At 46.1% G+C, this 22,966-nt stretch overlaps 1 protein-coding gene and 1 long non-coding RNA gene across 6 annotated transcripts in view; both read left to right on the top strand.

Annotated features, from left to right (window-relative positions):
• qkia (QKI, KH domain containing, RNA binding a) overlaps window positions 1-22,966 on the top strand; it is a 104,930-nt gene that overhangs the window by 27,415 nt on the left and 54,549 nt on the right. For all 5 annotated transcript variants that reach the window (XM_029730705.1, XM_029730707.1, XM_029730706.1 and 2 more), the window contains exon 2: window positions 5,674-5,816. In XM_029730705.1, coding sequence (XP_029586565.1) covers window positions 5,674-5,816 — 143 coding nt within the window. The remainder of the gene's footprint in view (window positions 1-5,673; window positions 5,817-22,966) is intronic.
• LOC115172880 (uncharacterized) lies at window positions 17,444-17,877 on the top strand. Its single transcript, XR_003871511.1, has 2 exons — window positions 17,444-17,643; window positions 17,684-17,877. It is a non-coding gene; the product is annotated as an uncharacterized LOC115172880 (long non-coding RNA).

The raw sequence follows: 22,966 nt of genomic DNA on the forward strand, positions 1-22,966 counted from the left end.
GATTACTTGTTGGCTGCTGTTCCTTCTCAATTGGGTTGATTGTGGAGGTGTGCCTTGAATTCTAAATAAAGCAGTGTCACCAGGAAAGCACCCCCACACATCACACCACATCCTCCATGCTTTACGGTGGGAACCACACATGCGGAGATCAGCCGTTTACCTACTCTGCGTCTTCCAAAGATACTGCGGTTGGAACCAAAAATCTCAAATCTGGACTCATCAGACCAAAGGACAGATTTCCACCGGTCTGTCAATTGCTCTTGTTTCTTGACCCAAGCAAGTCTCTTCTTATTGGTTTCCTTTAGCAATGGTTTCTTTGCAGCAATTTGAACATGAAGTTAACTCTAATGAAATCCTCTCCAGCAGAGGTAACTCTGGGTCTTCCTTTCCTGTGGTGGTCCTCATGAGAGCCAGTTTCATCATAGTGCTTGATGGTTTTTGCAACTGCACTTGAAGAATCTTTCAAAGTTCTTAAAATGTTCCACATTGACTAGGGCGATATGGCCAAAATATATCATATGGTGTTTTTCAAATTGTTGACGTTATGGCAGTATTTTATGTTTTTGATTTAATAAAAGTTCAAAATTTTGCTTTGAGTAATACATCATGCAACACACATACATATATATTCTAAATTATTTCAATGGGTCTTTCTCCATTTTGATTGTTTTATACTGTTCAATTCAACTTCAACCTAAAATCATTTCCTGCATGTCTGTCAATTTCTCAATTTCCTGCACTTATTTGAGATCATTTCCCCACTGCCATGATATGGGCAAAAATACTAGGCTGTATTTTTAACCAAATGTTGCAAATCTTGTGATTTAGATCAAAACACTTGAACTTTTGCAATCATGGAAATAGAATGTTTATTATAATTCTATAGTTAGAATATAAATAATAGTTGGCACTTTGAATACAGTATTTGACATGACAACGAATGAGAATGCCATGGACCAGTTATTGTGACAGGGTAGGAACCCAAGTGATGTTTAGTGTTTCCTAGGGTACCCTATAATCTTTGTCTACATTAAATATTTATTAATATAGCCAACATATTCATGCTTCGCCTATTTCTCTTTGATATAGAAGATACTGTTGCACAAACAACATGCTGATTTTTAAGCCACCAGTACCTGTATTAGCTAGTTACGTTTGCTCTGACTCAGTACTTTTATTAGCTAGTCAACTAACTAGCGATTAGCATTAGTGGCTAACACGATTTAGCTCAACTTGCTAAGAAAATACAAACTAGATTTCTGCAAACGTAAGAAACACTAATATTGTAATTATAGAACGCTTGTGGATTAATATTAAAGTGGAAACAACATCGTTGTCATCAACATGTGCTGCATGGACCACGCAGACTGAACAAAAGTGTCTCGTGGTCAAGCAACAACATGTGCTCCTTGAGTGACGGGGTGGGACCAGGTCTGTGGGAAAGCGGCATGGAGAGAGAGAGAGAGAGGAGAGGGATGACTCAAGTAGCGGAGTAAACAATAAAAATGGACGTTACACACGGCGTCTCACATTTAAAACGCACAACATTCAAATACTGTTAGAAGGTAAAGTAAAAACCCAAACCGTTCCATGCATAAATACCTGTGTGTGTGTATATAGTAAATTAAGGTATACCGCCCAGCCCTAACATTGACTGACCTTCATGTCTCAGTAATGGACTGTTGTTTCTCTTTGCTTATTTGAGCTGTTCTTGCCATAATATGGACTTGGTATTTTACCAAATAGGGCTGTCTTTTGTAAATCACCCCTACCTTGTCACAACACAACTGATTGGCTTAAGAAGGAAATCAATTCCACAAATTAACTTTAACAAGGCGCACTTGTTAATTGAAATGCATTCCAGGTGACTATCTCATGAAGCTGGTTGAGAGAATGCCAAGTGTGCAAAACTGTCAAGGAAAAGGGTGGCTACTTTGAAGAATCTCAAATACAAAATATATTTTTGTTACTACTTGATTCCATATGTGTTATTTCATAGTTTTGATGTCTTCACTATTATTCTACAATGTAGAACATAGTAAAAATAAAGAAACTCTTGAATGAGTAGGTGTCCAAACATTTGACTGGTACTGTATGTATACTGAATCCCTTCCTCACTCCAACAAATCTGGGAGACGATTGGACATTTCAACTAAGGCCAGGCCAACGATTAATTGTTCAACATTGAACTGCTGATTTCATTTGGCCTGACCTAAGAAGCTGTGTCCTCCTTCCAGGGAGGGACCTATCCACTTAGCAGTCCCGCCTCCCCCCATTAATATATCGACAGATTAATAGATTTTTCACGAAGTCATGCTAATAGGGAGGAGTTATGTGATCTCAGCGGTCTGACCTGGGCCTGTACACTCTGTGACCCATGGAGGAGTATGTTGTAATGGAAGGTTGGGTAAGGTGTGTGTGTGTGTGTGTGTGTGTACCCAGCCCCACCTTGTGCATCCCCCAGATGCTTCCCACTGTAGAGATTCTACCCAGCTGCATGCCAGATGTGCCTAATCATATTTGATTGTGTGGGTGTTAAACCTCATCAATTACAACCTGTCAATCCCTTGTCAGGGGATAAAAATTAAAACCTAAAGAAAACACAAGTTAGTGCTCTCGAGTCTGTGGTTTTTGATGTTAACATTGAAGGTTATGAGGTGATTTCCCTCCCCTGTCATTCGGGGTCAGGTATTGACATAGAGTATTCTCACGAGGAGGCTTAAATAGAAGCCCTGCCTTTCTGAGGCCCTCCCCAGATAGGTTACCTTCCACCCCTCTCCCTCAGATGGCCGCTGTTCCCTCAGCCTTTAGGGGATGAGACGGAGCACGGACCGGCTCTGAAGGATTTTTCTGTCTGGTGTGTCTCATCCCATCTAATATTTAAATACATAAAACAAAGGACATGGAACACTACCATGCACACACCATCACTGATAAAAGGTGAGCTCATTGCAATAGTGGAGGAGTACAAATACCTTGGGCTGGTCATTGACAACAAGCTGTCCTGGGATCAGTGTACTGACACTATTTTTAAGAAAGGGTGGTTGTGTAATAAAATAGTCACTTTTCGGGGCCCAATGGAGAGGTGTGTCAGTCAAGGCCGGACATAGGAAGAGTGGTCATGCTGCTTTCCAATGGTTGTCCATAGAGCCCGACCGATATGGGATTTTGGGGATCTGCTTTTAGAATGGAAATAGTCACAAACAACCGATATATCGGCCTGTTTTTTTTTGTTTTTTTTTATGGAAAAACTGTTACTCTAGTGAAAGGAGGATAAACTGTTTTGATTCCAGAAAAAATGTGCCTAGGCTCTGAAGACTGAGCTGCTTCATGCTAGCCAGCTGGAAAACAACCGGACACATATTCAATGAATTGGTTTTTAGCTATTCGCCCCAAGTGTTGCCCCAGTGAACAGTCTTTGTGTCCCTACCTCATTTCAAGTTGACGCTTAAAATGGTTACCGTAAACGTTTAGCGTAGGGACAGTCCAAGGATCCTGGATTAGTGCTGATCCTCAGTGAACGGTGTCTAGTACACTCACACAGCTACCCAGCTAACACAGTGGATCTGGGCCCATTCCGGCTGAGAGTCAGGGCACTGCTGATTTGGCAGTATTACTTATGGCTAGGATGCGGGGATTGAGCTCGGGCCCATTCCGGAGTTATCTGGCCCAAATGTATTACTTTGGCTGCTTTTTATATAATTAACATTTCATTATTTATTTATTTTTCCATATTTTCTCATTGTTACCTTGATCAAAAAATATAATTAACATTTACATCATTTAAGAGTCCTGTTTTAAGAAGTATTTTTATACTTTGTGCAAGGCAGTTGATAAGTATTAACTTTGGATGGAGCCTCCCGACTGGTGCAGCGGTCTAAGACACTGCACCGCAGTGCAAACTGCGTTGCTACAGATGCTAGTTTGATACCCGTTCCGGCCGCGAACGGGAGACCCGTGAGGCGCCGCACAATTAGTCCAGTGTCGTCAGAGTTAGGGGAGGGTTTGGCTGGCCCTGGATTTCCTTGTCCCATCGCTCTGTTGCGACTCCTGTGGCGATCCCTGTGGTGGGCGCAAATGCGGTCACCAGGTGTACGGTGTTTCCTTTTTTTGGTGGATGGGTATAATTTGTATGCCTATAATATATAATTGTAATATTTAAAATGACTAAATCTGGTAATTTTGTATACATTTATTTAAATTTGCATCGGGCCGATTCTAGTAAGATGCCGGCAAAGTCGGCTGAATTCTGGTAGACGGAAACGACCCGCTGTATTTGGGCCGATTCTGGGCTGTCATTCATTTTGATTCTGGGCCGAATCCGACACCCGATTCCGGGCCGATTCAATCAGTTCCTGTCCCCTGGAAGAGGGTGCTTCTGGTCCGATTCCTCATTGCTACCTGGGTAGTTAGCTGGCTAGCTAGCTAGCACTCGTCATGGAAATGAGTCTGGTGAAACTTGAATTTGGACCAGTCCCTGACAAATGATAATGAAACCCACACATCAAAAATTCGTTACTTGCTATGTTTTTTTAGTGTCTCTGAAAACTTTTGAATGACCACGCTTGAGGAATACTCTTCACAAAGAGCAAATATAACACCAGATTTGGCTGGCTTCACTAAAGGGCGGTAACGTCAAAGTTAATACAGAATTCTTAGCATGATGCTTGCTTTACATTTAGGCATAGCGTCCATTGTTTGTCACGACACGTGACATCCTACCATGACACTTCACGTAAACAGTATGTGGCCAGTGTGCATTTCTGGCACTATTGAGCTGGCAAGCTTCCATCTACTCAGCGCTCACCGTAGAAGTAGTAACGGTTAGTTCACTGTAGTTCTGTCCTCTGACTGGTGTAGTTGCATTGGGGTATAGTGTCCGGTCTTGCTGTAGCGCCAAGGCAGATAGACTTATAGCCATGTAAAGAGCGCCCCCTTCAGGACAAATAATTGTCCTTTTTGGTGGATTAAACGCTGGTACGAATGCATCCGTAAAAGGCTATCAGCCTATTTTTTTTATATATGAATGCCTTGTCTCAACATGCCCGCTGGAGATCAACTGACTGCATGGCCTCGTCTGTTGTTTTATCTGACAGGCTGATCTGAGCTGTAGACATCTCCCCCTGAACGATTAGCTCACTCCCTCTGTCCTATGCTCCCTCTGCTGCTGCTCCCTCTGTCCTATGCTCCCTCTGCTGCTGCTCCCTACACACTATTTAACTCGACCAGCCACCACTGGGGGTTGGCTTTAACCCCTCATACGCCACACCACTCCCGGTACTTCCCTTTTTAACATATTTTCAACCAAAAATATGTACTTCACCGTCTTTTCAACGCACAGTTGGCGCCAGAACGAATCAGTTGGACGGGCATTTGATTTCCCGTTTTTTCTCTCACACGACCTCCTGTTTGCCCACTTAAGAATTCTGTTAATGGGCGTTATGATAAAGGCCATAGGCAGCTCATGAGTTTCACGTTTGGGGAAGCTTACAGTTGATCCTACCATTTCTACCCATCTGTGTGCCATTTCACGGCGATTCGTACCCATTTGCTTAGTTTTGTGTCTAGTGCCGTTGTCTTGACTTTTCCATAGCCTTTCAAGTGTGTTTTGTTGTGTGGGTAATTGTGCATCCACTCCTCTAACCGTGTGTTGTCTGTGCTTGTGTGTTTCAGAGATCAACAGAGTGAGGAAAGACATGTACAACGACACAGCCAACGGACCTGTAGACAAACACCCTCTGGAATTACCCGAGGCCCTGGGGCCAATCATTCATCTGCAGGAAAAGCTCTTTGTGCCTCTAAAAGAGTACCCTGATGTAAGACATCTCTCTCACACACACACACACACACACACACACACTACATATCTGCGTAGATGTTTATATACCACACATCACACAGGCTCCTTGTTACATTGATTTAACCCTGTCTGTTGTCTCTACCACCAAGTTCACCTTGTCCTTGCCTGTGATGACAAGGCGTCAGCGGTTTGGTGGCCCTGCTCAAACAAATAGCTCATAATGTACCTAGTAAATCAGGAGCTATAGTTTTCTCTGGTGGCTCACTCTCTCTCTTCCGCTCTCCATATCCCACATGCAGAGGGGGGAGGACAGGTGGGGGTGAGGGGGTATTGGTAGTTTATAGCCTTACATTGTCACTGAAGGCCAAAGGAGTCCTCGCGCCCTCTCCCTCGGTCCCTATTTTCTCCCTACTATCCCTTGTTATCACACAGAATAACATTGAAACCTACTGCACTGCACAGTATTGAAACCTACTGCACTGCACAGTATTGAAACCTGCTGCACTGCACTGCACAGTATTGAAACCTGCTGCACTGCACTGCACAGTATTGAAACCTGCTGCACTGCACTGCACAGTATTGAAACCTACTGCACTGCACAGTATTGAAACCTACTGCACTGCACAGTATTGAAACCTGCTGCACTGCACTGCACAGTATTGAAACCTGCTGCACTGCACAGTATTGAAACCTGCTGCACTGCACAGTATTGAAACCTGCTGCACTGCACAGTATTGAAACCTACTGCACAGTATTGAAACCTACTGCACAGTATTGAAACCTACTGCACAGTATTGAAACCTGCTGCACTGCACAGTATTGAAACCTGCTGCACTGCACAGTATTGAAACCTGCTGCACTGCACAGTATTGAAACCTGCTGCACTGCACAGTATTGAAACCTACTGCACTGCACAGTATTGAAACCTACTGCACAGCATTGAAACCTACTTTGCTGCACAGAAATCAAATCAAACTTTGTCACATGCGCTGAATACAACAAGTGTAGACCTTACCGTAAAATGCATTGAAACCTGTTTTACTACACAGAATGACATTGAATGCTACAAATTTGCTCCACCAGTGGTGGTATCATTGAAGGTGAATTCTACTCTGTGGCCACCCGGCTAAATTAGTTGCCTCCACAAGGAAAACAGGACGCTACCAGCTGTTTACGATTTAGTTACCCAAATGGGCAGAGGAGCAGGTGGAGAGGGGGTTAGGAGAGGGACGGTGTTGAAAACAACCTTTCCAAAAATACACGGGGAGGTAGAAAATGGAAGGCTCACCACTGGACTCCCTGAATGGCCCTTGAAAGCATCCAGAGTTGAGACTAGACTGGACGGAGAGGGTTGTAGCTGTATAGAGTAAGTAAACTGCAAGGACACAGAGAGGCCTGGGTAGGAGCACAGACTGACGCTGTAGAGGGGAGGTTATAGTGTTTGCTTTGGGGGTTGGGGCCATGGTATTGATGAAGGAGAATGTGTGCACACAGTGTGTGAGGAGTTTTGCCTGGTGGGTGGGAAGGGCACCAGTTCCTACCAGGGTAGGTGATAAAGGGCACCAGGGACCCCCAGTCCAGCCAGTCCAACTTAACCTCAGCCATGATCCCCAAGTCATAAGACTGCTGAACAATTAATCAAATGGCCACCGGACTCTGTACAAATGACCTCTAACCTGTACCCCCGTTGACTCAGTACCGGTACCCCCTGTATATAGCCTCGTTATTGTTATGTTACTGTTACTTTTTATTCTTTTTACTTTAGTTTATTTGGTAAATATTTTCTTAACTCTTCTTGAACTGCATTGTTGGTTAAGGGCTTGTAAGTAAGCATTTCACTGTAAAGTCTACATGTTGTAGTTGGCGCATGTGACAAATAAAGTTTGATTTGATCCAGACTTAAATTCACCAGATATACATCCAGATGTACTCTGGGGGGGGGGGGGGGGGTGTATGGACGGCACCCCCTATAACCCCTAAGCTAGTTGACGTGGGGAGGCTGAATGGCAGCTTTCCTGTTTGCACCGGAGACCTGTCTGGAATGGTGGGACGTGCTTTAAAAACACGTCCGGGTATCCTCTCTTTTTCTCTCTTGCGCTCTTTCTTTCACTCTCTCTCATATGCAACACCAGTCAGGTCATTAAGGCAGTAACTTAATAGAAATGTAAAAAAAGGTAAAATCGTTGAGGCTATTTATAGAAAACCTGATTGAAACCAGAGGGAGGCAAGACCAACATGAGATTTGTCTCTGCTGTAATGGAGTTGCAGCGTTAGGTTAGAGTCACTCTCTTATTAGGCGGCCTTGCATGTCTGGAGAACTACGCCGATGGTAGTCAACAGAAGAGCACAGCCTGAGTCACTCTGACCTCAAACGACAGCATAAATATTGTGTAAGCCTAATGAGTATAGCTGTCATGGCAACCACTTAGCTTTCCTGTTGCGAGATATTCATTGTTTTGCTAATGTTTCATAGAGATTTCATAGCTGCATATGTTAGCATTTGTATTTATTTAACCTAGCATTAGCTGTTAGCTTAGAGAGAAGTGGGATGAAGCTGGGTTGTTTTCTGATGCAAGGGTCTAGCAAAGGCTGTCTAATTTTCTCTTTTAGGCCAGATGAGCTCTCCCTTCTCTGACAAAATATTTTCTTGTACCCGAGAAATCGAGATAAAATAATCAGTCACCATTGAGAAATCCCTTTTCCGTGCTGTTCCGAGGATACTGTAAAGATAATTATTAGCCGAGGGAATTTTCTCCCCCCGTTCACCTTTTCGGGTGATTTCTCAGATTCTTCCCCGACGTGTCGAGGACTCAAGGCCGGCTACGTACTCTGCATCTACGTCTCAAATTACACCCTTTTTCCTTTTATAGTAGTGCACTGTATAGGGAATAGGGTGCCATTTGGGATGCGCTGTCTAGCCTAGCGTTTCTAGACTGCTCCAAACTCCCAAGACGAGGGTTCTGCTTTCCATGTCCGTCTATTGAGTTTTTAGCACCGGACACAGCTGCTGCCACTGAGTTCTCCTCCTTACCACCCTCCCCTTCTCATGTTGCCCATTTTCACATCATCTTCCCCAGTTCCCACACCTGTCCGCTTTTGTCCAAATAGTGGCAGACTCTTTCTCACCGTTTTCCTTCCACTCTTTCATACTCCTCTCTTTCTCACTTTCCTCTTCCCAGTACTAAGTAATTAGATTGTCTTGGTCCTCTGCTGCAGTGCAGCATGTCAATTACACCAAAATAACTTGTCCTGCCAAGACGTCCGTGTTCTAATTCTCTTACCGTAGGACATGCACGCTGAGGTGAGAGAGCTCGGGCGAGGTGTGTGTGTGTGTGTGTGTGTGTGTGTGGAAAGGTAGTCGTTTGATGATGTCATCGGTGCGGAAACTTGGGAAGTGCGGCATGTCACTCAGAGGCGACTGCAGGTGAGGACAGGCTGACGCCCCACCCTGGAGACACATCACCTCTTTCTATGACCTTCAAACACAGTTACTTCCTTCGTTGTTTACTAAAACCATGTGATGCCCCCAACACGCCTGGACAGCCCAATGGGCTGTGTGTGCGTAGTAGGGGATTGTGGGAGTCTGACTAGCCCTCCCCACCTGCTCTAGGCCGCCTGCCTGCTGAGGCTATGAAATAGGACACCTTGTTGGATGTAGGCGGTTGAGCAACTGGTCTGGAAAACAAGGCCAACTGGAAAGTGCTCTTTTTGAAGGAGCCATTTGTCTCCCCTATAGGTCCTCTGGCTGCCATGATGTCCAGCACAGTGTGTGGTGTGTGTGTGTGTGTGTGTGTGTTGCCTAAGTGTGCTTTGGATGTGTGTTCATTGATGCATAGAAGTGTCTTGATTGTTGGTCTTAATGAGTTGAATGACTAGTTCTTGATTCCATCCAGCATCAGTTGTTGTTGGGATTGAATGATTCAATACAAGACTGTTCTCATATACCTGCCACCACAATGTGGTGAAATAAGCCTATCGGTCCCCTCTCCTAGCCCACTAGTACGTGCTGTCTGTCTGGTGTGTCCATCTCCAACTTTACTGTTGTCTACCAGTGGTGCTGCTGTTGTCATGGTGTTGATGTTTACATTTTATTAGGTCTCTGCGGTGGCAGCAACCGGAGCTGGTCGGCAAGGAAACAGCTGTTTGATGGGTGTGCTGAGCGACTGTAATCTCCCAGTCTTCATTTGCAGGTTATTACTGTGGCTTTTGAAGCAAAATGTCTCCAATTGAGTGTCTCAAATGACTTCCCAGCGGTTTTTTCCCCCCTTCAAAAGCGCAATGATATATCAACAATCGGCATGGGCTCTTGTTTATGCGTTTGGAAGCAGAAGACACCTACCATTTTCTCCCTATTGAGCCCCACAGAGGACTCGTCATAATAACCTTAAAGCCTAGTGGTCAAATACGCATGCTCCACTTGAGAGTGGGACACTTGCTTGAATGTCTTTGGGTCTGCATCTATGAAGGTCAAGTACAAAATGTAGGAAGTTAACAATCTGGCTTAGATTTAATTCAATGTTGACACAAATGCAATAAGATGCAACAAACTTCTACACATGTGACTGTACCTCACAGGCCAGTACAACAGCCTACAGATGGAGAGAAACCTAACGCCTCATACAGTACCAACCAATACTACTCACCCGACACACAGGGCAGGTGTGGGCCAGTGCTGCCTTGGCTGCAGTCTTCTGGTTTGCAGCTGCTCCCGCCATGGCATCAGTCAACAAGTTCAGCTTGAGAGTGGAGCATGCGTTAGATAAAACCCCCCCACAAATTGTTCAGATTAATGACTTAAACGGCTGAACAACTGTTTGGCAGGAGTGTGTGTATAAGCTTTTGTTACAGCCCATACCTGATTACAATCATAGCCTATCGCTGTGATTCGGTATGTAGATTATTTAAGTCAGGTGTTAGAGCTGGGCTGTGTTAGAGCACACCCCTGCCCTTCAGGACTTTCTGCAATGACTGAACCAGACCAGAGCAGGAGAATAGTGTTCCAGGTTGAAACGGCTGACCTAGTTGAGAGGTGACAAGACTCAGGCACACCCATTGGTTCTGGAATAGAAAAGGTGCAAATCTTTTTTTTTTCTTCATCAATAACATGACAGTAATTCTACCTCAAAGATGGCGCCGCCAGACATGGGAGCTCTGCTTCTATATCCTAAGCAACTTTGCAGTATTTCATTTTTGTGTGTGTTATTTCTGACATTATTAGCCCAGAGCATTTTCTGTGTTATTACATACAGCCAGAAATAACTTCTGGATATCAGAGTGGCGGTAACTCACCAGCATTACGACCAGGATTACGACTTTCCTAAAATTGGATCCTTTGTTCGTACCCCCCCAGGGCAACTGAACTTATTCCAGAGGCTGCTCCAAGATGCTGCCGGGCACACCGTCCACCACTTCAGAGTATATTACTGGCTAATGTTCAGTCTCTGGACAATAAAGTAGACGAGCTCAGGGAGAGGATCTCCTTCCAGAGAGACATCAGGGACTTTAACATACTCTGTCTCACGGAATCATGGCTCTCTCGAGATATACTGTCCCCGTTCCATACGGCCAGCTGGGTTCTCAGTACATCGCAGAGACAGGAATAAAGAACTTTCTGGGAAGAAGGGTGGTGGTCTATTTTTCATAAGGGAAAGGGGGATACCTAGTCAGTTGTCCAACTGAGGGGTGCGGGGGGCTGCCTTAATCAACATCCACGGCGCCCAGGGAACAGTGGGTTAACTGCCTTGTTCAGGGGCAGAAAGACAGATTTTTATCTTGTCAGCTCGGGGATTCGATCCAGCAACCTTCCGGTTACTGGCCCAACGCTCTTAACCACTAGGCTACCTGCCTCCCATTTAACTACTCATGGTGTGATTGTGATAACATAGAGAAACTCAAGTCATTTTGTTCAACCAACCAAGATTACCTCACAATCAAATGCCCACCGTATTACCACCCAGGAGAATTCTCTTTTGGTTCTAGTCACAGCCGTGTATATTCCCCCTTAAGCTGATATTACGGCGGCCCTCAAGGAACTACACTGGACTTTATGAAAACTGGAAACCACATATCCTGAGGCCGCATTTATTGTAGTTGGGGATTTTAACAAAGAAAATTTGAGGAAAACGCTACCAAAGTTATAGCAACACATTGACTGTAGTACTCGCTCTGGTAAAACACTGGATCGCCACTATGCTTACACGGCTCTCCCCCACCCTCCCTTCGGCAAATCAGAGTGGCATTGACTAAAGTACAGTAGAATAGAATACAGTATATACATATGAGATTTTGTTAGATACTACTGCACTGTTGGAGCTAGGCACACAAGCCTTTCGCTACACCCGCAATAACATCTGCTAAATTTAAAACTTGCCCAAGATGGTTAACAGAATTGTCCATTTTAAAGAACTTTAGCCAATTTATGAATTACTTAATTTATCTAACATTAGATTCTTACATTTGCCTTGATTCGGCAGTCTCGTCCAGATCGGCATGACCCTGGTGAGTCACGTGATGCATTTTATAGGCATTTGTAGTTCTGTTATAATAGCCACATTAGCAGCTAATTACATTTCATTTTTGGGGGGTAAATACAGGCAAAAATATTGCTAAATGTTACCCTTGTCCGAGAGAGATGTACACTCAAAATGTCACGCTAGGTTAAGCTTACACGAAACACAGCCCCCTAAAATTCACAATGGGTAAAGTGGTGGAAAACCGATTTGGAACCATTTCCGTGTTTTGACTGCTCGGTTTTATGGGTAGTATGACTCCTACTGTGGTAGACTATTTGCTCAGATTATTTTGGGGAAGTCGCTTTCGCTTTAGTCAGTTTTTGTAGATGTTTCTTATGATTTATGCCCCATACGGTGTCGTTGAACATGTTTGGACTGCGGCCACCAAATGTCAGATTCAGCATTTAAAAAAAAAATGAAATAAACACTGTTAAATAGCTTTGACGATGGTTTGTGTCTGTTTTGATTTTCCATAGATCTTCTATTTGTGGAGATGACACGTTCTCACCCCTCCCCCCCCGAGCCCCCCTCCTTGTAACAACAGTTTACACTAAACACGTCTTGAAATCTAGTCTGAGATGGCTTTTTACAAATCAAACGTGTCGCAATTCATTTACATCAATGGAAACCCCACCCGTTCAGCATAAATCAACTGGGGGCTGCAGGGAAAAGCTCTGAGGGAAATAATGCAGAATAGAGTGCCAGTGTCCTATCCAGTTAAACTGGGGATTTGTCTGGGTGTGTCCATGTCTGTCAGTCCATGTGTTGGGGGAGGTGATTTACCTCTGTGAGCGCTGCTGCTAGGAACATTAATTAGAGGTCACGGAGGACACTCTTTTGGCAGGTGGACAAGAAGCCTGCCGCAACACCTCGGTGGTCTGAGTGTGTCTGAGAGAACGCTGCGACAAGTGGGTGTCCTTTATCCATGGTGACCAGGGTGAAGAGAATGAGGGGAAAAGGGGAGGGGAGACAGAAGGTGAGGTAGAAGTTGAGGTAAGTGACTTATGGCAGCCTTGGCCCATCCTCCCTCCATTGTTACGTTTCCATCTCTTCCTCGGAAAGAGGAGATGAGAGGGAGTTGGGGACGGTGAAAACGGTGGCGTTCACAACACGACACACCTCTCTGGTGTGCCAATCTCCCCATCACCCCTAATGAAGAGTCAAGGTCATGCTGCAACTGTCACCTCTGCCTTTCTGCTCCATGGTCTTCACTACACACTTCACTACACTGCACACTACACACTTCACTACACACTACACTGCACACTACACACTTCACTACACTGCACACTACACACTTCACTACACTGCACACTACACACTTCACTACACTGCACACTACACACTTCACTACACTGCACACTACACACTTCACTACACTGCACACTTCACTACACTGCACACTTCACTACACTGCACACTTCACTACACTGCACACTTCACTACACTGCACACTACACTACGCACTTCACTACGCACTTCACTACACTGCACACTACACACTTCACTACACTGCACACTTCACTACACTGCACACTACACACTTCACTACACTGCACACTACACTGCACACTTCACTACACTACACTGCACACTACACTGCACGCTACACTGCACGCTACACTGCACACTTCACTACACTGCACACTACACTGCACACTTCACTACACTGCACACTACACTGCACATTTCACTACACTGCACACTTCACTACACTGCACACTACACTGCGCACTTCACTACGCATTTCACTACGCACTTCACTACACACTTCACTACCACTGCACACTACACACTTCACTACACTGCACACTTCACTACACTGCACACTACACACTTCACTACACTGCACACTTCACTACACTGCACACTACACTGCACACTTCACTACACACTTCACTACACACTTCACTACGCACTTCACTACGCACTTCACTACACTTCACACTTCACTGCACACTTCACTACACATTTTACACTTCACTACACATTTTACACTTCACTACACTGCACACTTCACTACACTGCACACTTCACTTCACTACACACTTCACTGCACACTTCACTACACATTTCACTGCACACTTCATTACACACTTCACTACACTGCACACTTCACTGCACGCTTCACTGCACGCTTCACTACACGCTTCACTACACTGCACACTTCACACTTCACTACACTGCACATTTCACTGCACACTTCACTACACGCTTCACTACACTGCACACTTCACACTTCACTACACTGCACACTTCACTGCACATTTCACTGCACACTTCATTACACGCTTCACTACACTGCACACTTCACACTTCACTACACTGCACACTTCACTGCACACTTCACTACACACTTCACTACACACTTCACCTCTGCCTTTCTGCTCCATGGTCTTCACTACACACTTCACTACAACCTGCAGGGGCTAGCTAGTGTGATGGCACAGTCACACTCACCCCCTGTATTCCCCAAGTCAGCACAAATGTTCACTCCCTCTGGTATTTTCTGGACAGTTTTTGTCCATCTTTCTGTCTGTCAGATGCAGGGCTGAAGAGCACCAATCCAGCCTCACCTTTTTACTTGGAAGTTTACTTGAAGTGTGACCTTTTCAGTGCCCGTCTGTGACTAGTGCTCATCAAGGGTCAGTAATAGAAGTGCTCATGGGACCCAGGAGGGAGAGTGAGCGAGTGGGTGGTAGGCTGTCTGGTGCGCTGGCCTCGGGCTGGGCTGGGCCCTCTACAGAGAAAGTAATTAAGCGAGCCCCCGTGGGGGGGGGCATGTCATTATTCAACAGATTGGAACGGATCTCCAAGCCCCCAGAAGTCATTGGGCATGGCTACGCACCACACTAATGGAACTGGAGATGATATGGGCTGGTAGGGTCATTTTATTAAATGGAGCTCCAGTTGAAAGCCATTTCTCATGATGAGAATGGTGATGGAGATAAAGATTATGATCAATCACTGCCCAAAACACATCCAAGTCTAGGTAGAGTGGGTTAGGTTTTGGTGATCAGAGAAGGCCTGATGAAAAGAGATCAAGGTGTCCTCAGTATGTATGGTTCCTGTGGTGTAGACTAGAGAGAGAGAATGAATCATAAGAGAAGCAGGTTCTTCCTGAGGCTGGGGCAACAGAGGCGTGATGGACCTATGGGGAGAGAGGCTGGGGCAACAGAGACCGTGATGGAGAGAGAGGCTGGGGCAACAGAGACCGTGATGGACCTATGGAGAGAGGGACTGGGGCAACAGAGACCGTGATGGACTTATGGGGAGAGAGGGACTGGGGCAACAGAGACACAGTGATGGACCTATGGAGAGAGAGGGACTGGGGCGACAGAGACACAGTGATGGACCTATGGAGAGAGAGGGACTGGGGCAACAGACACAGTGATGGACCTATGGAGAGAGAGAGAGGGACTGGGGCAACAGACAGACACAGTGATGGACCTATGGAGAGAGAGAGGGACTGGGGCGACAGAGACACAGTGATGGACCTATGGAGAGAGAGGGACTGGGGCGACAGACATGGATTAAACATGACTCAGGAGTCACTTCTCATCCCAACCACCATCCTGATTGCCATCAGCACAATCATTCACTTTCCCTCCCTCGGCCTACACACACACACACACACACACCCCTGATAAGTGCTCTCTCACTCCCAATCTACTTGCCCTTCACCCATGCACACGCGCCCTTCACCCATGCACACGCGCCCTTCACCCATGCACACGCGCCCTTCACCCATGCACACGCGCCCTTCACCCATGCACACGCGCCCTTCACCCATGCACACGCGCCCTTCACCCATGCACACGCGCCCTTCACCCATGCACACGCGCCCTTCACCCATGCACACGCGCCCTTCACCCATGACTGCCTGTAACATTCTACACACTAAAGTCCTACCAGTCCCACATACTTCTGCAGTGTAATATTCCATTGACTGTAAAAGTTTGTGTACTGAATACCGTTTTAAATCTGTTCAAGGGTATCCAAGATGCCTTTTTGTACAGACAGTGTTTTGAGTTGTTCCTGTTGACCTCTGCAAGCATGGTCTGTCAGTGTAGTATTATATTATCCCAACTGACAAGTCTTATTGTGACTCCTCCTGAGATGTGATTGGGCTGTAATGTCTACACTCTCTGCTCTGTGGCATATTGGGATTTCTCCCCTACTTTTGCATATTAGAGTCCATGAACTCTGACCTCTGCACCAAGCTGATCCTCTATTTTCCTCCACCCACCAACACCTTTGCATGTCAGCCCACTTCCTCCACTGCAACCCCAAATAAACCCCCCAAACAAAATGATCAAAGGCAACCAGATTAGGCACTAAATGCTGGGATGTGCTTAGAAGGAAGCATTGAAGTCTTCCCTTGAGCTTTGATGTGAAAATGTCAAGTCTAGAATTAAGTCTCATTTCTCCTCTCCTCTCCATCCCACCACCCCTCCTCATCCCACCACCCCACCCCTCTCCTCCTCATCCCACCACCCCTCCTCATCCCACCACCCCTCCTCATCCCACCACCCCACCCCTCTCCTCTCCATCCCACCACCCCACCACCCCTCTCCATCCCACCTCTCCTCTCCATCCCACCACCCCTCTCCTCCCTACAATATTTTTCTTATTTTAAAGGTATTCTACACCTATCCCTACCTCCTATCCCACCTTAGTCCCCCTAGCGTAGGGTTATGTTAATTAGCTCACACGTTAGAAAAATGTTTTACCACAGAAAACTAAAGAGTTGTTTATTGGATAGTACCTCACTGTTTTCGGAGATCAGTGGAGAATCATTTGATATGGAAGCCCTGGTTGTGCCAGCCTGGTGTAAGACATGCCCAGGGCTCAGGTTAGAGAACGAGAACAGGCCTGACGGGCCCAGGTTAGAGAACGAGAACAGGCCTGACGAGCTCAGGTTAGAGAACGAGAACAGGCCTGACGAGCTCAGGTTAGAGAACGAGAACAGGCCTGACGAGCTCAGGTTAGAGAACGAGAACAGGCCTGACGAGCTCAGGTTAGAGAACGAGAACAGGCCTGACGAGCCCAGGTTAGAGAACGAGAACAGGCCTGACGGGCCCAGGGCTCAGGTTGGAGAACGAGAACAGGCCTGACGAGCTCAGGTTAGAGAACGAGAACAGGCCTGACGAGCTCAGGTTAGAGAACGAGAACAGGCCTGACGGGCCCAGGTTAGAGAACGAGAACAGGCCTGACGGGCCCAGGGCTCAGGTTAGAGAACGAGAACAGGCCTGACGAGCTCAGGTTAGAGAACGAGAACAGGCCTGACGAGCTCAGGTTAGAGAACGAGAACAGGCCTGACGAGCTCAGGTTAGAGAACGAGAACAGGCCTGACGGGCCCAGGGCTCAGGTTAGAGAACGAGAACAGGCCTGACGAGCTCAGGTTAGAGAACGAGAACAGGCCTGACGAGCTCAGGTTAGAGAACGAGAACAGGCCTGACGAGCCCAGGTTAGAGAACGAGAACAGGCCTGACGGGCCCAGGGCTCAGGTTGGAGAACGAGAACAGGCCTGACGGGCCCAGGGCTCAGGTTGGAGGACGAGAACAGGCCTGACGGGCCCAGGGCTCAGGTTGGAGAACGAGAACAGGCCTGACGGGCCCAGACACCGCATTACTTGGACGTTAATTAGTGATGGGCATGGGCATCGCCCTTCTCCAATATCTCACGCACTCTCTGTCTGTGTCTGTCTCTCTCTGTGTCTCTCTTTCTCTTTGTCTGTCTGTGTGTCTCTCTCATTATCAAAACACAGACAGGCATTAACAGTAAACATGATCAAAACACAGACAGGCATTAACAGCAAACATGATCAAAACACAGACAGGCATTAACAGCAAACATGATCAGAACACAGACAGGCACTTTGTCTTCTCTCTCTGCTTACGGCGGCCTCTCTCAATAGCAAGGCTATGCTCACTGAGTCTGTACATACAGTAGTCAAGGCTTTTCTTAGTTTGGGTCAGTCACAGTGGTCATGTATTCTGCTGCTGTGTACTCTCTGTTTAGGGAAAGGTAGCAGTCCAGTTAGCTGTTTTTGGGTTTGTTCTTTCTAGTGTGTCCAATGGTTCTTAGTTTTTTCTCATAATTTGGGTCTAATTGTGTTGCTGTCCTGAGGCTCTATGAGGTCTGTGTTTTGTGAACAGAGCGCAGAACCAGCTGGCTGAGGGGACTCTTCTCCAGGTTCATCTCTCTGTAGGTGATGGCTTTGTTATGGAAGGTTTGGGCATCACTTTCCTTTAGGTGGTTGTAGGATTTAACCGGTCTTTTCTGGATTCTGCTCAGCATATTATTTGGTGTTTTACGTTGTACACTGACTGTAGGTTTTCCAGAATTCTGCATACTGTCTCAATTGGGTGTTTGTCCCATTTTGTGAGTTATTGGTTGGTGAGTGGACCCCAGACCTCACAACCAGGAAATGGGTTCTACAACTGATTGGCGTATTTTTGTTGTTCCCAGATCCTAATTGTGGGATGTCAATTATTTCAAAGAAAATTGACGGCATAGAAGGCCCTTCTTGCCTTGCCCTCTCCGCTCCAGTCTGTTGGGGAATAAGGTGGTTGTGGGGGGCACTGTGCATAGCAAAGGTGAGGAAAACGGTAGGAATTAATGAAGGTTAAAACCCAAACTGTCACCTGGGAGACAGTATGTAGTAAGGGAGGAGCTTTGTTTGTGATATTATGGTGAACCATAATGCAAAATATGCTGCTTTCAAAGCTGATTGCTACCAAAACTTTATTCACTCACGGAATCTCTCTCACGTCTCTCCCAAAGATGCTCTGTTACCTCTGCGAACTGACTCCTGGCTGCACCTCTTTTGCCTCGTAATGACATCATTACTAGTTAGAGAGAGCGCGCACTTTTAGAAAAGCTACTTCTATGCAAATGTTGTTGATCAATAAAATAAGTCCCAAAAAAGACTATTCTGTAGCCCTGTGAAATCTGCCAAAACAAGCTGGATAACTCAATGCATGAACACACTCGTATTGAATATGCATTCATCTCCCCTGGCCTGGCTACATCCTGATTTACCCAGTTTGTTAATAGATTTTCCTTTCAAATAAATGATTACCATTATGTAGTTTGATTGGTGAAAAGTATAATTGATTGATTAATGCATACATGGTTGTCTCTGAAAAATGGACGTGTAATGTAATGCTATTGAACTCTAAAGATGCCCAGCGATTGAACAGACCAGTAGCTGAGTTTGTCTGGATCTGGGGTGCTTTGAAGGTCACTTCTGCTGGGTGGAGTTTTCCAGCCAGCCAATCACGTCTCAGAGAGATGTCTACAGCGCATGGGCATAGGTTGTAATCATGTTCTGCATATGTAAATATGTTACAATAGACCACATACTCACGTCTCCCCTGGTAAGAGGAACGGGCCAATATGTGAGCTGTGGCATAATAGCCCAGGGTGCCTGAACGATTGGTGGGAAATATGTCACCACTCAGTGCGGTGCCTGAGGTAGACACATTTCCTGTTGCACTCACGTCTTACTGTATGAAAAAGGAAGTGTTGCTCATTTACAATCCTCTAGTGACAACTCGATTTTCATATTCTTTGTGCTTATCCTTGCTAAGCCCCCCAATACACTCGGAGACCCTTTGCCATGATCTAATTTCCGCTTCTTTTCCCATCCAGAGCTGCAGTTGAGACAAACAAACATTTGCACATTGTATACTTCCTTAAAGCTGTTGGTGGAGCCTTGGTAACCCGCCTGCTCCCTGCCTCGGAGCCCAGGGGAGCCAGTCAACTTCAGAGTGAAGAGCAGGGCGTCGGCAAGGAGTTTCTCTCAGTGGCCCTGGGCTGGCCCCCCTCCGCCTGCCGAGTGCCGATAACAGGGTGTAAACAAAGCCCCTTTAATGTCACTAAGCCTCCTTCCTGGGAGGCCCTCTGAAGTGGGGGCCGGGGCAGGGCGGGTGGAGGTGGAGGGGGCGGCTGTGTGCGTGTCGATTCGCAAGGGTTTGAGGAAACTGAGATAAAAGTTGGGGAGAAAAAAACTGGCCGCGAAAAGGTCCCAGTGTCTCTAATCTCCTAATGCCTTAAATGAGGAGCGGGAATTGGTTGCTCAGAGAACGGGCCTCCGCTGAGAGAGAGAGCCGGCGGAGAGTTCTTGTCGAGTTTGCAAAATAAATAAATCGTTTATGCATTTCATTCAACAGATAAAGAACGAGACGGATGAGTTTTGGTCAGAGCAGAGGTGGCGGAATGGGGATTCATATCCTGAATTTGTAATTTGTACAGTTAGTGCTGGTTATGTTAAAGCACTTTCTCTCCGGTGAATCAGAATGGATGCTGATTATATGGTTGGTTAGCCAGCCTGGCTGTTGAAGCTGCTCATATTCACCATGCTGTAACTAGATGGGCATAGTCTATTTATACTACTGCCCTGTGGCCATGGCTACCCGTTATCAGCTGTGTTTGATTGTTGAAATGGCAGAATTGTGACAGACATGCACACATACTCAAAAACAAGCTGTCTTTTATAGCGATTCCTTGCACGTCACCAGACCTACTCCAGTTAAGTGACTCTTTCTACCGAGGTCTTCATGTGTCGGGAGTTCCTGGCAAGTCTACCTCTCCTCTGAAAGCTCCAACATGTTTGGCTTTGTATTGTTTTATACATGCCAATGGTTTACGAATGGTGGTTCTCCTTTTAACTGGCATCGGCACCTTCGCTGCAGGATAAAGACCTGATCTAGTGTTTGTTGCAGGTTAGAGATTATTTGGGACACGGGGAACAATAAGGGCTGATGAGAAAGAGGGTTCTGTTGTTCTTCCTTCTGTTGAGTTGCCAGTTTGAAATCAAATCCCCCGTTCATCAAAGCGTTGCTTTTTCCTCTCTTCTGTTGAATGCTTTGATGGGGCTGGTATTTCTGTCCCGGATGGTTAATGTGGCCCTGCGTTGGCTGACATTTTGAGCCGCGTGAATTTTTCCTGGAGTAGAGAGCGTGTTGACGGCTCAGCCAGACATCGCCAAACATGGCTGCCGCCCACTCCCCTCTTAAAAATAGATATATCCCCCAGGTCCCTTCACGACCCAATGTCCTTCAACCAGTCCTATCACCACCATATCATGCATGTCAAAGGCAGAGTATTTAAAGCCATTGGAAAAACTGTCTCAACTTTTGGAGAAGGGACATTGCCCCCCCCCCCCCCCCCCTCGCTGTCCTGCCCCTTCTGGCAGTAATTACTGTCTTGTTCCAGTATTCAAATGAGCAATTTCCCTACTTTCCTGCAAGCCCCTGCTCTGTCATGTACAATCAGCATCAACATATTCATGGCCAGGGAGAATTCACTTCTCTTTCTTATCTGCCTGAGAGCAGTTCCACAGAGATATTTTATTATTTATGTCCATATCAGTATAGGAACTCCTTTCATAACCAAGACTCTCCTCAGATGCGGATTACAGATGCTAGTGTAGGTCTTCTCTGGCTGTATCTTGACATCAACATATAGCCGGGTAATTGGCTGGAAATGTATAGTATTCCACACAAGCATTAAGTGTGCCAGTGGCTGGGGTTGGATTAACACTGAGTATATCTGACCTTAAATAGCCATATATCCATGCTGACAGATGGTGTGAAGAATTATCTTGCCTCAGAAAGACATTAGCTCTGGCCAGTTGAGCTATTTCTTTATGTTATGCCGGTGAGTAAGGTTGGACACGCTAGCTAGCCGTAGAGGTTATGCTCCACCCAGACACCTTGCCCCTGTCGCCTTTAAGGGTCTCTGAGCTCTTGCTTGTGATGTCAGACTGCTGGCTGATGGAGGAAAACCCAAGGCTGACCATGGGTAGAGACTGTGCCTGGGAGCTGGGTCCTCTTGTCTCGTCTGCTGCTTCCACCGTGATGGAGACTGACAGTTTGCTCCTCCTCTGCCTAAAATCCTTGCTAGAAACGCTACCGTGTGACCAAAGACAGGACAGGAGGACACGTGCCCTCGATGCCTTGCCATCACACCACCCCCTCACCACTGTAGTGACCAGAATTCACCAAACAGACGTTGGCCTAGCCTGCCCTCTTGTCTACCCGAGCTCCATAGTAACAGTAACGTCATCCACAAGGAAACGGAAGGGTCTGGAACTCTTACATGTCACCTTCTCAGCTCGGCACTCTGCATACGGTAAACATGCTCTGTTTACCATTCAACCACCCTCCCTCTTTCACCATTCTTATGTTTTTAGTTTGCTGAAAAATGTTGAATTATTTCGACATCCCCCCCACCGTAGTTCCCTGTAGTTTCATTTATATTTTCCCCTTTCGAAATAAATTCATTTTTTTCAGCTTGCATTCTGGTGACCCTGCTCTCAGTCCGGTGCCATAGTGTTGGCTCGGCAGCAGGTTGCACTGCCGGGAACACAAGGGACTCATACATGTGCACTTGAAATCCTTCTGTTTTTTTTATTAGGCCAGGAAAAATAATCTTAATCTCACAATGTTCACCTGTTGTCTGGAATCTGCTGTCATGGCAGCAATGAGCCAATTCCACGTGTCCCATGGAATGAAAGCTGAGGGATCAACAAAATGAAACAAACCAGTTTTGATTTCTGGGGTAAAAATATATTGGAGGGTATAGTTGCCCATTCATTTCAATTGCGCGCCTCAAGAGACTGGTGTTTGGCTAGTGGTGTTTC

The sequence above is a fragment of the Salmo trutta genome, chromosome 33 (genome assembly GCF_901001165.1).
Source record: "Salmo trutta chromosome 33, fSalTru1.1, whole genome shotgun sequence".
NCBI classification, from domain to species: domain Eukaryota; kingdom Metazoa; phylum Chordata; class Actinopteri; order Salmoniformes; family Salmonidae; genus Salmo; species Salmo trutta.